We start from the raw sequence: 15,719 nt of genomic DNA, 5'->3' as shown, positions 1-15,719 counted from the left end.
ATATTTATTAGGATATTTTAAATGCTTATGCTATTTGATAAAATAAGCACTTACGTGCCTACAAATTGGAAGAGTAAAAAAAAATGGCACAGGAAAATGGGTTTTAACTGTGGGCATAGTGCTTTGAAACCCTTTTGGCATCAATGATGTGTCCTGATGGCTTGCAATATGGTATGACTGGAAATGACTGATATAAGCAGCAGAAGATTAAGGGCACAAAACTCTGCATCTTTCTCAACAGATTCTTATCCTTTGAGGGATCTGTATCAGCCAATTTTCAGGACTCTACCTTGTGAAACTCAGGCCTGTCTCCCTTGGCAGGTGTATTTACAAGATATTATGAGGATAAAGATGATAAAGACATTGACTGGGTCTTTTGGGAGAAGAGGTACAATTTTCAGCTTCCTAGTTTAAATACTTGTTTTAAGTTTTTTCAGAAGAAATTAATTTTGATTGTTTAGAAAGCGTTAAGTCAGATTCAGTCTTAGGCCCGGAAGAATTCCTCTTCTAATGTTAATTCTATTTTCCTTAATCAGCTCAGGCTGCTATAACAGAATACCATAGACTGGGTAGCCTATAAACAACAGACATTTGTTTTGCACAGTTCTGGAGGCTGGGAACTCCAAGATGAAGATGCCAGTAGATTTGATGTTGCTGTGTTCTCACATGGCAGAAAGTCTTTAGTCTCTTTTTTAAAAGATTTTATTTATTTATTTAGAGAGAGGGGAAGGGAAGGAGAAAGAGAGGGAGAGAAACATCAGTGTGTGGTTGCCCATCACATGACCCTAACTGGGGACCTGACCTGCAACCCAGGCATGTGGCCTGATTGGGAATTGAACCAGCAACCCTTTGGTTCACAGGTCCATGCTCAATCCACTGACCTACACCAGCCAGGGTTAGAGTCTCCTTTATAAGGGCAATGATCTCAGCCATGAGGATTTCCTCATGAGTTAATCATCTTCCAAAGAACCCACCTTCAAATACCATCACACTAGGGGTTAAGTTTCAACTTATGAATTGGAGGGGACACAAACATTTAGTCTGTAGCACCATTCACCCAATCATCTGGTGCTTGTTAAATATCAATGAAATATATAACACTCTTAAGCATTATGGGAGGATGCAAATGATTGATTCCTTTCCTGAACTAGCTGGAGAGGGAATAGATACCCATGTAGAATACCTAGAGAATAGTGTCAAGATAACTTGGGTAAATGTAAGCTAATATGGTATGGTAGGGACTTCCAATGGGGTAAACTTGATCTTTAGAGCACTGATCAAATGTGAGGTGAATTTCAGAAGCCTTGAAGAAGGCGAGTCTTGAGTTGGGCATAGAAAGTGGTTTAAGCTTTGTACTGATGAAGATTAGAAGGCAAAGAGCCTTTGAGAAAAGATGTAGCAATAATACAGTGATGAGGATGGCCTGATGAGATGAAGGAAACTGCTTGACCAGAGCACAAAGGCCATCTTCTTAGCAGCCACCTTCTTCTGGCAACCGTGAAAATCAGGGCCAAGAGCCTGGATGTGTTCCAGTGGGCAAGGAGATATTATTATAGAAGAAGAGATATGATAAAGCTGCCTCCTTCCCATACCTTGTGCAGTCTATTCCTAATCCCATCTCAGGACACTTGCTGAGGCCTCTGCCTAAAGGTTCTCCCTTCACCACTCTCAGTTTCATGGTTTTCTCCTTCTCTTTCATTGTCTCACTCAAATATCATCTTGTGAGATCTTCTCTGACCACTTTATTAAAAATTGCAACCAATTCCAAAGCATCAACACTTCTTTACCTCCCCTACTCTCTTTTTCTTCATAGCATTTATCATCCTCTTTTCTTATTTATTTTGTTTAGTGTCTGTTTCATTAGCATATTTTGTTTACACATACTAGAATGTAAGCTCTCAAGAGAGCAGAGATTTTTTGCTGTTTTCACTCACTACTGTGTTCCCAGAACTAGGAATAGTGTCAGGTACGTAGGAAATACTCAAGAAATATTTGTTGAATGAACTGATGTAGCAGCCATTTGAGGATGGGTTAGACTACTCCTTGCCTGAGAATAGGAAGGATAGACATAAGAATAGTTACTGGCCCTAAATGCCTTTCAGCAAGAGACCTTTAAACTAACTTAGCAGTGGGTCATAAGAGAAGAGACCTAACTAAGAGCTTCAACTCTGAAAAAGCAAAACTGAGGTTCAAATTTGTTTCCACTGCATACAAGCTGATGTACTTAAACAAGTTTATCAACCTCTTTGTGCATCAAAACTCATTTGTAAAATGAAACATACAATTAGCAGTTTACTGACTGGATTGTTGTGAGAATTCAGTTACAGTCATACTTCATTACTCCTTGGTTTCAGAAGTCATCAAACCCTGTACTCACTGCATTTTGACAAGAAACAAATGTTTCAGCACTTGGTGTTTGTTCAGGACTCATCACACTTGCTAGAACTTGTATGAGTCATAACACCCTGCAAGAGAAAATGCTTCTTTGTTCAGTACTTGTCAGTTTCAGCACCCATCATGAGTTCCAGAATGAATTAATGATGAGTACCGAAGTACCACTGCATATAATTTAATTAAAAATTTTAGCTCAGTGGCTGACAAGTGGTGTTTAATAATTGTAATTATAATTAAGAGGCTGGGAAACTTCATGATCAAAAGCATTAGCCTTTGTCTGAATTTAAATCCTGCTGCTATTTATTAGTTTTGATACATTGGGCAAATAATTATTTCATTTTTTTGTGCTTCAGTTTCTCCATATGAATACGTTGTTGTGAAAATTAACAAATCAATATATGTAGAGTTCACAGAACAAGGCCTGAACAGACTAAACACTCAGTGTTAGCTATTGTTATTTGTTGTTATTATTACTCCTGCAGGACTTTGCCTAGTTTCTCAGCTGCTACCACCATCTACCATATTTCCAATTTCTTCCTACATAGACAATTCCAGGTCTTTAATGGGCTTCAGTGCTGCTGGCAGTTTCCAAAAACATTGCCAATGTTATCTGCCCCTCCCTCGAGCTTTGGACATGTGATGATACAATCATAAGACAGTGTCAGTGCCAGGTCCAGGTGCTTAGGAATGTGAACACATGAATGTAAACGGAAACCTATTTGCCTAAGTAGAGCTTTCAATACTTCCTTGCCTCCTCCTCCATAAAGAAGATTAAATTTCTTTTCTTCCAAACTAGAGCCCATGTGAATCAGTTTTGTTGGCCTCTTGAAAGCCATCCTGCATTTCCAGTGCTTTGAGAAACATCAATGGGTTGCCTCTTGCATGTCCTCAATCAGGGACCTCTCACACACCTCCAACAAGAGACCTGGCCCGCAGCCAAGGCATGTGCCCTATCCAGGAATCAAACCAGTAACCCTTTGGTTTATAGGACAATGCTCAACCCACTGAGGCACACCAGTCAGGGCCAATACTTCTCAGACTTTTACATTTCTTTAAAATTATTGAGAATTTCAAGTAGGCTTTCTGTCACATGACTCTATACTTTCCGTGTTAAGAATTGAAACTGAGAATTTTTAATATTATCTATTAGTTCTACTAAAATAACACTAGCCCTATTACAAGTTAAAATATTTTATGAAGAAAATAGTTTTTAAAATAAAAAGTCAAGTTGAGTGACATTGATTTACATTTCTACTTATCTCATTCACACCTGGCTTGAGAAGAGACGGTTGGAGTCTCTTTTATGCATTAGCATTCAAGGTGTTGCAATATTTTATTTTGGTTGAAGTACACGAAGGAAACCTTCCTTCATGTGTGGTTAGAAAGACTTTAAGAATGTGTTTTGGGGACCGTAAAGGGGTCTTTGGACCACAGTTTGAGAACTGCTGTTCCATGTATATTATGAAGTATTATGTAATAATAATAATATGCCAAGTGAGTAAATGAACAACATTAGAAATATTTAGAATACAACATTGACTGAAAACAACAGGACAATAATAACATGTATAAAAGACCTCAGTTGTACAATGTATAAAATATATGAAAACATGAAAGAAACATGCTGAAATGTTAATGGCCATGATAGAGTTCTACTTGGTGGGATTATAAATACTTACTGTTTCTCTTATAGTTTTCTAAAATTTTCTGTAAGGATAAAATATATGTGTACATATATGTGATGTGATATATAACAGTTACATCAAGTAACTCCTGCACTTTGCCTTCTCCCTACCAGCAGAGAGATCTGTCTTTAAGCTGAGATAATGTTAAACATTTATTGTGAACTTACTGTGTGCCAACAATCTATGCCAACAGGTGCTAGGCATGCAAAGGTTATAATTACAACTGTAGCAGCTGCAGTAATTACAACATTTATTGACAACTTCCAACATGCCAATCACTGTTCAAAGTAACTTACATGGATCAATTTACTTCATCTATCCAGTACATCAATGAGTGAGTTACTGTCATCCCATTTGACACATGAGTAATCTGAGGCACAGAGACCTTAAGCAACTTAACACAGCTAGTGAGTGGCAGAGCCATGACTTGACCCGTGTAAGCTGGCTTCATGAAGCTGGTGCAGTTAAATCAGTGGCAGGTGAAAGGTAAATGTAGAACTTGGGACACTGAGAAAATCACTTACCCAGCTGTTCATGGTAATCTGGGCACACTTTCTGGAGGAATGTGGTAAGGCTAAGAAACGTTGAATTGGAAAGATTGATATCTAGGGCCCAACAAGATTATGCAACTAACTTGTTCTGTGTCAATCAGCTTAGGAGAGGCAGAGCTGGGCTGGGATCCATGTGTCCTTTGTGGAGAGTAATCCCATGGATCAATTCATATGTTTCTGCTAAGTAAGTCTATGTGCTGAGCTCCGATGGAGGCATATGTAGAAGTTTTTAAGAATTGGCATGTAAATTTTATGGGATGATATGTAAATTATATCTCAATAAAGCTGTTTATTTTTTTAAGCCAGCATACACCTAGCAGTCCGAAGTTGCTTCTGAATACCATTCTTTTGATAAAAGGAACAAAGTTTCCTTGGAATAATGGCAGAACCTAGGACTGGAACAGAGACAATACAAGATGAACCTGGGGAAGCTTCTAGTGCCAGAAATGAAGGAAGTGCTCAAGAAACAAAAAGATGGAGGAATGTCAAAAGGGCATAAGAGTTCCCAATAACCACAATTAGAACAGTGTATGCAAAATAACAATAATAATAATAATGATAATGTGGTATTGGATTATAACTCAAAGTATAAAGTAAATAAATGTAAGTCTATACTGACATAACTAAAAGATTAAATAAATAAACAAATAAATAAATAAATAACAGGGGGAAAGAGGCAAATCCCCTTTTGAGAAGAATTTTAAAAATTTATGTGGATACTCTCCCTCTGGAAAGTAGAACTTACTTCCCACCATCTCCTTTTGAAGATGGACTGAACTCAGAGATTCTCTTCCAAAGAACCATACATGTAAAGGGGAAAAGTACTGATTTTATAATGGAGAAACATGGCAGGTACCACCTTAACCAAGGAATCAAGTTTACATTACCAGTGATAAGTCAGGCATATACCCTGATATGATAAGAATGCCTGTTGTATTCTTCTGAATCCCCAAACCCTGTCTAAAAGTAAACAACAACAAAGAAAAACCCTTCACACAAATACAAATTGAAGGACATTCTACAAAATACCTGAGTATTCTTCAAAACTCTCAAGGTCATGAAAAATAAGGGAAGACTGAGAAACTATCACAGACCTGACCTGAGAAGACCAAGAAAACTTGGTGACTAAATGCAATATGGTATCATGCATGGGATTCTGAAACAAAAAATTACATTAGTCAACCAACTTGTAAAGTCTAAATAAAATTGGAAATTTCATAAGTAGTGTCAGTCTCCCAGTTTTGATAAATGTATGATGATAACATTAGGGAACACTAGTTGACAGGTATATGGATACTTTTTGTACTATCTCTGCAACTTCTCTCTAAATCTAATATTCTAAAATAAAAAGTTTATTTAAAGTATAAAGCATGATAAAAGAAAAGTCTATAATATTGGGCAGGATGTGGAGCAAGTAGAACTCTTAGAAATTTCTGGTGAAATGTGAAGTGGTACAACCACATTGGAAAATTTAAAACACTTAAAACTTCAAACTTTAAAACTTAAAACATTAAACACGCACCTACCATACAGTTCAGACATTCCACTCCTAGGCATTTACCCAAGAGAAAGGCAAACATGTACACAAAAAGACCTGTACAAGAATGTTCAGAGCACCTTATTTACAGTAGATCAAAACAGAAACTAGTCATCAACAGGGGAATGGATAAACAAATCATAGTATATCCATACAATGAAGTCCTATTCAGCAATAAAAGGAAACAAAATGCAACATGGACAAAACTCAAGAACATTAGTTCAAGCAAAAGAAGCCAGGTAAATGTGGAATCATACATACGGCAAGATTGTATTATTTATTTATTTATTTATTTATTTATTCATTTATTTTTAGAGAGGGGAAGTAATGGAATAAGAGAGGGAGACAAATGTCAATGTGTGATTGCCTCTCACATGCCCCCTGCTGGGGATCTGGCCCACAACCCAGGCATGTGCCCTGACTGGGAATTGAACTGGCGACCCTTCGGTTCATAGGCTGGCACTCAATCCACTGAGCCACAGCAGCCAGGGCAAGATTGTATTTTTTTTTAATCTAGGACAGGCAAAACCAATTTATAGTGACAGAAAACTGATCAGTGGTTGTCTGTGGCAAGAGATGGGGCAGGAATTGACTGGGAAATGGCAATAGAGAATTTCCTGGGATGATAGGAACATTTTGTATCTTTTTAAATAATTTTTGTTGTTGTTCTATTACAGTTGTTTCAATTTTTCCCCTTTGCCTTTCTCCACCTATCCCAACCCCTGCCCCCCACTCCCACAGTCAATCCCCACACTGTTGTCCATGTGTATGGGTCATTCATACATATTCTTTGTCTAGTCTCTTCAAAGAATATTTTATGTCCTGATTGTGCTAAATATTACAGAGGTGCATACATGAGCCAAAACTCCCCAAATCATGCATTTAAAATGCTTTCATTTTATGTAAATTATACCTCAATAAAGTTGATTAAGAATGTAATGATTAATTTTATGTGTCAACTTGCTTTGTCCACTATACCTAGATATTTCCTCAAAAACTATTCTAGATATTTCTGTGAAGGTTTTCTTTATTTTATTTTATTTTTTCATATAATCAAAAATATTTTTACATTCAGTATTACTTTATATTAGTTTCAGATGTACTACATAGTGATTAGACAATCATATACTTTACAAAGTGCTACCCTGATATTTCCCGTGCCCACCTGGCACCATGAATAATTATTACAATATTATTGACAACATTACCTATGCTGTACTTTACATCCCCATGACTATTTTCTAACTACCAGTTTGTAGTTCTCAATCCTTTCACCTTTTTCACACAGTACCCCTCCCTCTGGCAACCCTCAGTCTGTTCTTTGTATCTGACTGGTTTCTTTGTTCATTTATATTGTTATCTAGATTGCACGGGTAAGTAAAATCATATGGTACTTGCTTTTCTCTGACTTATTTCACTGAGCATAATACCCTCTAGGTCCATCTATGCTGTCACAAATGTGAAGATTATACATATATACCACTGCTTTTTTATCCACTCATCTGTTGGTGGACACTTGGGTGCTGTGAAGGCATTTTTTAAAATGATATTAACATTTAAATCAGTAGACTCTGAACAAAGCAGATTACCTTCCATAATGTGAGTGAGTCTCACCCAAGGGAATGATGGCAGCAAACTGCCTTTGTACTTAAATGGCAACTCTTCCCTACAACCTGCCAGCCTACCCTATAGATTTTGGACTTGCCAAGTCTCCACAATTGCCTGAAACAATTTCTTAAAATTAATCTCTCTTCCTGCCCCCACATACAAACAAATTCTATCACTTCTGTTTCTCAGGAGAATGCTAATAAAAAAAAATGGAAGCCTGTACAATAACTCTCCCCTGAGAACCTTGTTGGAGAAAGAAGACAAACATGATCACAGAATTAATACAAGAATGAACATAGATTAAGAAGTAAAAATTTCCAGTTATAAAAGTAGTCATGGGACTTCCGGTCAAGATGGAGGTATAGGCAGATACACTTTGCCTCCTTGTACAACCAAAAGAATGACAACAACAAATTTAAAAACAAAAAATAATCAGAATTGCCAGAAAATCCAACTGTATATGGAAGTCCAACAACCAAGGAGTTAAAGAAGAAATATTCATCCAGACTGGTAGGAGGGGTAGAGACAGGCAGCCGGAGTGGAGAGAACACATGGCAAGGCAGCAGCTGGAGGACTGGGCGAGGTGGCAGCTGGCAGAGCAGGTGATCCCACATTCATGTGCATATAAACTGGAAGGAACAACTGGGGAGAGAGCCAGGCTGCACAACCCAGGGTTCCAGTTCAGGGAAATAAAGCCTCAAAACCTTTGACCAAAAAAACCTGTGGGGGTTGCAGCCACAGAAGAAACTTCCAGCCTCACAGGAGAGTTTTCTGGAGAGACCAAGGTCCTAGAATGTACACAAACTCACCCACCTTGGAATCAGCACCACAAGGGCTTAATTTGCTTGCGGGTAGTGCAGGAAGTGACTGAAAGCCAGCTGAGAGCTGAGCAAGCAGCATTGCTCCCTCTTAGACCCCTCCCCCATGTACAGCACCACAACACAGCAAAGTGGGTTGCCCCACCCTGGTGAATACCTAAGGCTTCACCCCTTACTATGTAACAGGCCTGCTCACACACACACACACACACACACACACACACACACACATATATCCCAAATGAAAGAAAAGATCAAAGCAGAAAAAATGCAACTATGTGATGAAGAGATACCCAATCTATCACATGCAGAGCTCAAAACACTGGTAATCAGGATGCTCACAGAAATGATTGACTATGGTCATAAAATATAGGAAAAAGTGAAGGCTATGAAAAGTGAAATACAGGAAAATGTACAGGGAACAAACAATGAAGGGAAGGAAACCAGGATTCAAATGAATGATGTGGAGCAGAAGGAAGAAATAAACATTCACCTGGAACACAATTAAGAAACAAGAATTTTTTAAAAATGAGGAGAGGCTTAGGAACCTCTAGGACAACTTTAAATGTTCCAACATCTGAATTATGGGGGTATCAGAAAGACAAGAAGAAGAGAAAGAAATTGAAAACTTATTTGAGCAAATAATGAAGGAGAACTTCCCCAATTTGGCAAAGGAAATAGACTTCCAGGAAGTCCAGGAAGCCCAGAGAGTCCCAAAGAAGTTGGACCCAATGAGGAACACAACAAGGCACATCATCATTAAGTTACCCAAGATTAACAATAAGGAGAGACTCTTAAAAGCAGCAAGAAGAAAGGAGGAAGTTACCTACAAAGGAATGCCTGTAAGACATCCAGCTGATTTCTCAAAAGAAACCTTATAGGCAAGAAGGGGCTGGAAAGAAATATTTGAAGTCATGAAAGGCAAGGACCTACATCCAAGAATACTCTATCCAGCAAAGCTTACTTGGAATGGAAGGGCAGACAAAGTGCTTCCCAGATAAGGTCAAGTTCAAGGAGTTCATCATCACCAAGCCATTATTATATGAAATGTTAAAGGGAGTTATTTAAGGAGAAGAAGATAAAAAATACAAACAGTTGCCCTGACTAGTGTAGTTCAGTGGATTGAGCATGGACCTGCAAACCAAAAGGTTGACAGTTCGATTCCCAGTTAGGGCACATGTCTAGGTTGCAGGCCAGTGTGCCAATAGGGGGCACTAAAGAGGCAACCACACATTGATATTTCTCTCCCCCTCTTTCTTTCTCCCTTCCCTCTCTTTAAAAATAAATAAATAAAATCTTTTAAAAATACAAAGAGTAAAATGACAACAAACTCACAACTCTCAATAACCGGACCTAAAAAACAAACAAACAAACAAACAAACAAACAAACAAAGCAAACAACTAGAAGAGGAACAGAATCACAGAAATAAAGATTACATGGAGGGTTATCAGGGGTGGATGGAGGGGGGAGGATGGGGGAAAAGGTACAGGGAATAAGAAGCATGAATGTTAGGTATGAAGTAGACAGGAGGAGGTTAAGAATAATATAAGAAATGGAGAAGCCAAACAACTTCTATGTATGGACATGAACTAAGGGGGATAATGCAGGTTGGGTGGTATGTGGAGGGGAATAAAGGGCAGAAAAAAATGGGACAACTTGTATTAGCATCATCAATAAAGTATATTTAAAAAATAGTCATGGGGAAGTATAGTACAGCATAAAGATTATAGTCAATAGTATTGTAATAACTATGTATGGTATCAGATGGATACCTGACTTAACCAAGTGATCACCTTCGAAGGTATATAAATGTTTAATCACTATGTTTGTACACCTGAAACTAATATAACTGTACACCAACTGTAATTGAAAATAAATTTTAAAAATAAATAAAGAAATAAATCCTTTAAAAAGCCTGAACAAACATGCAATTTCTTTTCATTTTATGGCTCAAGATTTCTGCCTACAAAAATCAGTATGAGATAAACCTTTACTGGATGATTGAGGGTTGTGAGATTTCGGTTAACTATGGATCTTGAATTACTTTGATTCGGTTGAAAGATGACTTCTGACTCAGGTTTCAAATAAACCCAAAGTGGTTTTTGTTCATGTCCCTATATTTCATGCATGGAATTAAGACTCCCAGAGATGACTTGTAGCCTGTGTTATTATTTATCCTTGGAAAATGTGTTTTCTTTATCTCTGTGTTGAGGTATCCTTACTATATTGGGGGAACCAGGTAGTATATATGCCCCAAGGAATGATGTGAAATTATCTTTCTGCTTTGAACTTGCTGATCTGTGGGAACTTCTGAGTTGAGCAAGCACATCTGATTCTTTGGGAAAGCTTTCTGGGCCTTGTTTTGTGACTCTTCCTACAGATGGTTGCACCTCTGTGATTGGTTTTTCATCCTCGTCTGCCTCATATAATGTTTATAGTTGTAATTACTGACCCTCTAGGAACACAAATATCCTGACTTATATATTTTCAGGTATCATTGGCAAATTAAATTAAGTTAGATAACCCTACTTCTGAACTGACATTTAAATTTTGTATGGTGAGGGTTCCTATTTCAGTGGTAAAAATTTTTATTGTGTTTATTGTGGCACTACATTTATTTAGGTAACATAATTTCATTTGAAATCTCTTTGCTAAAAAGTTAAGTAGGGCTCTCATGCCATGAGGAACTAAAACACTTGAATGTGTATCGTGTATTAATAACTAACATGATAATGATTGCAGACATTTACCTACTTAGCAGATTGAACTGTTTTTATGTTGTAGTAAATGTTTCCTTTAAAAAATATCTTGTATCTCACAGGGAAAATCATACAAATTCAGGGGACCATTTCCACCTGTGTGGAATCCAATTACCTACTTAGATCATAACAATCTTTGGAGGACAATGGATATAATGGGACAAGAGGTAAGGCTTTCCAAAGCTTCTGTGACTGCACTTGTATTTTTATAATAAGTTTAGTCCTTAAAAGAAAGAAGATGCAACATATCACAAATGCCTAGCACATTGCACACAGTAACTCTCATTAAAGATTTGTGACAAGAACAAGTAGACTTGTTTCTAACCTTTAAAAGAATGAGATTCACAACAGACTGCTATTTCTATACCACTTGTGAGGGAGGAGAAGATCACATACCACTCATCCTTCCTGGGATGATGTTTCTAATCTAGAAAATCCTCAGGACATAGCAAAATAGGACCTCTGGGTCTTTCAGTCACCTCTCTACCCAAACCAGCAACCTATGAGAAAATACACACAAAGCTTGACCTGAAACTCCAGTTTAAATGTGATTTGTTATAGCTGTTTAATTCTTGTTAAGGAGTTGAATTTATGAATGTTCTCTCTAAATAAGGAAATTAGTAATTGATATTTGTAAATGGACTAATTACAACATAGTTTCTATTTACTGTACAGAAAGTTTTATCATAAATTAAATATGGATTGTGTGGTATATAGATCTATAATTGAAAAGCTACACAGACAGCATTGACTTTCCAGTAAAAGTCACTATTGGGGGATTTTGTAAACTTACATTTTCATTCTTTAAGTTAGAGTTTTTAATACTATTAGTTATTTAAAGTAGAACATTATATTTTCCCTCTCTGCTCCTCATCCGAATGTAGATTCCCAGTGATGCCCCATGGAAGGCTCCTCTTGCAGAAGAGTGGGACCACATGACGATGAAGGAGCTGCTAGACAAGATCTGCTGGACTGAGTAAGACTCTTTATTAGACAAAGGAATTTATTGTGACAGTCTTTTGGGTTTATTTAGCATACTATTCAATGGGAATGGAACAAGTAGCTAATTTGTGTCTAAAACCATGACATTTGGCCAGGTGGCATACTGAAAACTATTGGAAATGTGTCCTGTCTTAAAGTGTCTATACATCAAGCTGACTTCTTTGGCAGAATTTTGCATTACAAAGTCAATATTATCCCATAAATTCCTCAGAACAGACTAGAAAGAGCCACTTCCTTTAATTAGAACAGCTTCAAGATCATTTGCTTGAAGATGTAATTTATCAAGCTGTTGATGAGGAATGCTTTTGTGCTTCTCATGGTAGTCAAGGGTAAGGAAGGTGCTTTAGAATATGTATTTGAAACACCTTACGGGTGTAACTCTTCAAGGATTTAAAAAGGAACTTCTAGAGAAGTTCTCTGGATAATTTACAACTATAGAGGAAATGTGGATGACTGAATAGACTGCTCTCATTTTAAATGAAAAGCACATAGTGTTGGAAGCATGTATTCATGAGCCAAACATTAAATTCTGGTTGGCAAAGCTGGGAACTATATAGAAATTGTGGAGTCTATATAGAGAAACAATATAAAGGGGACTCATTCTTCATGCTTGCCTGAAGAGCAAAGAAAATGGAAAGGACTGTAAGTCCACAGATATGGTGGATTTGTGATAATCAAAGAGAAATGGAAGCCAAGTTCAAGGAGATTATCTTCCCATGCTAAACAGCATGAGTAGGGAATTTGTTTGGCTCTGGGGTTGATGTCTTCATTCTCTAGTCACTGGGGAGGGAAGCTGAAGCACTGACAACTAAAAATATAAACAAAATTTTAGGAATAGATGAATCTAACACATAGAAATAATCAAAAGACATAAAATTTACATACTAATTGATATATAAATTCAACTTTTTAGAATTTATCTTAAAGAAGGAGAGAGAAAAGAAGAGAGGGAGAAAAGCATATCAAGAGGGAGGGAGAGAAAGAGAGATTCAAGTCATTATTTTTAAAAGGGGCAATGTATATATCTAATAATAGAACACTGGTGAAATTAGTTGAGGGACATCTAAATAATGGGATACCCTACAATCTTTTAAAATCATGTTGTAGAAGAATATTTAATATAGAAGAACATTTAGAAGGCATAAAAATTATAACATTAAATATAGAAATGCAGGCTATCATTGAGTATGTACAGTATGATATATGTTCTCATTTCTAAAAAGGAAACTCTATACCCCTATGTTCATTGCAGTGTTATTAAAAGGGCCATGATTTGAAAGTAGCCCATTGTCCATCAGTAGATGAGTGGATAAAAACCTGTGGTACATTTACATGATGGAATACTCGTTGGCCATAAAAAGAAGGAAATCTTATCTTTTGTGACAGCATAGATGGACCTGGAGAACATTATGCAGGTGAAATAAGCCAGTCAGAGAAAAACAAATTCTATATGAATTCACCTACATGTGGAATCTAATGAACCAAATAAACTAATAAGTAAAATACAATCAGGGGCGTAGATACAGAGAATAGACTGACAGCTGTCAGAGGTGAGGGGGCTGGGTGAAAAAGATGAAGAAATAAAGCAAAAAAGAAAAAAATACAGAGACACAGATATCAGTATGGTGATTACCAGAGGGAAAGGTGGGTTGGGGGAGTTAGGAGACCCTAAAAGGGTGATAAGTGGTGAGGGAAAGAAACTTGACTTGGGGTAGTGAACACACAATACATTATACACAAAATGAATTATAGAATCATACCCCTGGAACCTATATAATTTTCTTAACCAATGTCATCTCAATAAATTCAATAAAAATAAATGAATAAAAAGAAAACTGTATAAACACTGGAAAGCAATAGACATCCATCAAATGTTTTTAATACCTAATATTACAATACAAACATTTAACCACAACTTTAGAAATGCTTCATTAAATATCCTATTTCATGTTTTTATAATATTCTGTAGAAAGTGAATACCATAATATATTTATCCATTAGCATTCTGTTGGGCATTTTGGTTACTTCTAGTTTTTTATTATTAATATATAATTATCTGTGATAAACCTCTTTGTATGTCTCCTATGTCTTCAACCTTTCAAAACAACCAATTCTGGAATAGTAAAATTCTTTTATTGTCATGAAGTCAACACCTACTTTTATTATATTTGTATAACACTTCTCTAATGCTATTTACTACTTGTTTGAGATTGTAACCTATAATATATTTGATTGTAATAAAATCACAGAATTTACTTATAAATTCTATACATTAGATTTTAAAAATATATTGGGTATTTAATTATCTGCACTTGTTTTTTAGGTTATGTTATGAAAAGCTTTTAATAAATTCAGTTAGGTTTTTCTCCCAGAGAGCTTTAAAGCTTCTTGAAGATAGGACTAATTATATTCTTTTCAAATCATAGAGATCTGACTTTTTGTATCATAGTCCTTGGCCTAGTCCTTCCCTTAGTTGTTGGTTGGGTGACAAAATAAAGCATCCTTAGATATTAGGAATATATAAACACAAGATAATTTTCTAACTTTTCCTAAATAAGATATGAAAGATTATGTGTTTTATTTATTTATTTATTTATTTATTTATTCATTCATTCATTTATTTATTTCCTGGTTTTAGAGGAAGTAATCCCAAGAATATCCAACCTATCATGATTCAAACTATCATGATCCAACCTATCATGATTCACAATCATACATTCAAAGACTAATGTTGATCATTCTTTCAGTTAGTTAGAACGTGCTTTTCAGAAACACAAATTAAATTTGCAATATGGTCAGCTATGTAAATATCCTTTTAAAAACCTATAACTAGAGTTCTGGCCAAGATGGAGGCTTAGGTAGAAACCCTTAGCTTCCTCACACAACCAAAAGGAGGATAGCAACCAATTTAAAATCAGTAAACAACCAAAAGTGCCAGAAGATCAAACTAGGTGGAACTCTGACAACCATGGAATTTAAGAAACAGTCAACCAGACCAACCAGACCAGTAAGACGGTAGATGGAGAGAAACTGCAGTAAGGTCACAGACTGCACAGGCAGGGGTGACTTAAAGGGAGACTGAGACTCAGAGGTAGCTGTGGACTATGGCAGTTGCTGTAGTGGGAGAAATTCCCAGTCTCACACTGGTGGAAAGTAGGGCTAGAGCTGAGCAGGCGAGCTGCATTGTTCCCTCTCTGGACCCTCCCCCACAGGCAGCACCACAGCACAGCAAGGAGGGTTGCCCTGACTGGATGAGTACCTAAGGTTCCACCCCTTTACAACTTAACAGGTGCCCTGAGACAAAGAAATAGGGTCCAAATGAAAGAACAGAGCAAAACTTCAGAAAGAAAGCTAAGCAATGAGG

At 36.8% G+C, this 15,719-nt stretch overlaps 1 protein-coding gene across 2 annotated transcripts in view; it reads left to right on the top strand.

Moving 5' to 3' along the window:
- The window catches only part of MAOB (monoamine oxidase B), a 116,191-nt gene that overhangs the window by 76,694 nt on the left and 23,778 nt on the right, over positions 1 to 15,719 (top strand). For both annotated transcript variants that reach the window (XM_045860611.1, XM_045860610.1), the window contains 2 exons: positions 11,416 to 11,520; positions 12,238 to 12,329. In XM_045860611.1, coding sequence (XP_045716567.1) covers positions 11,416 to 11,520; positions 12,238 to 12,329 — 197 coding nt within the window. The remainder of the gene's footprint in view (positions 1 to 11,415; positions 11,521 to 12,237; positions 12,330 to 15,719) is intronic.

Source organism: Phyllostomus hastatus, unplaced genomic scaffold, assembly GCF_019186645.2.
Source record: "Phyllostomus hastatus isolate PE091 unplaced genomic scaffold, TTU_PhHast_1.1 phas_scaffold_200, whole genome shotgun sequence".
Classification (NCBI taxonomy): domain Eukaryota; kingdom Metazoa; phylum Chordata; class Mammalia; order Chiroptera; family Phyllostomidae; genus Phyllostomus; species Phyllostomus hastatus.
The sequence above is the reverse complement of the archived record's forward strand: the minus strand, read 5'-3'. Positions and strand labels throughout refer to the sequence as shown.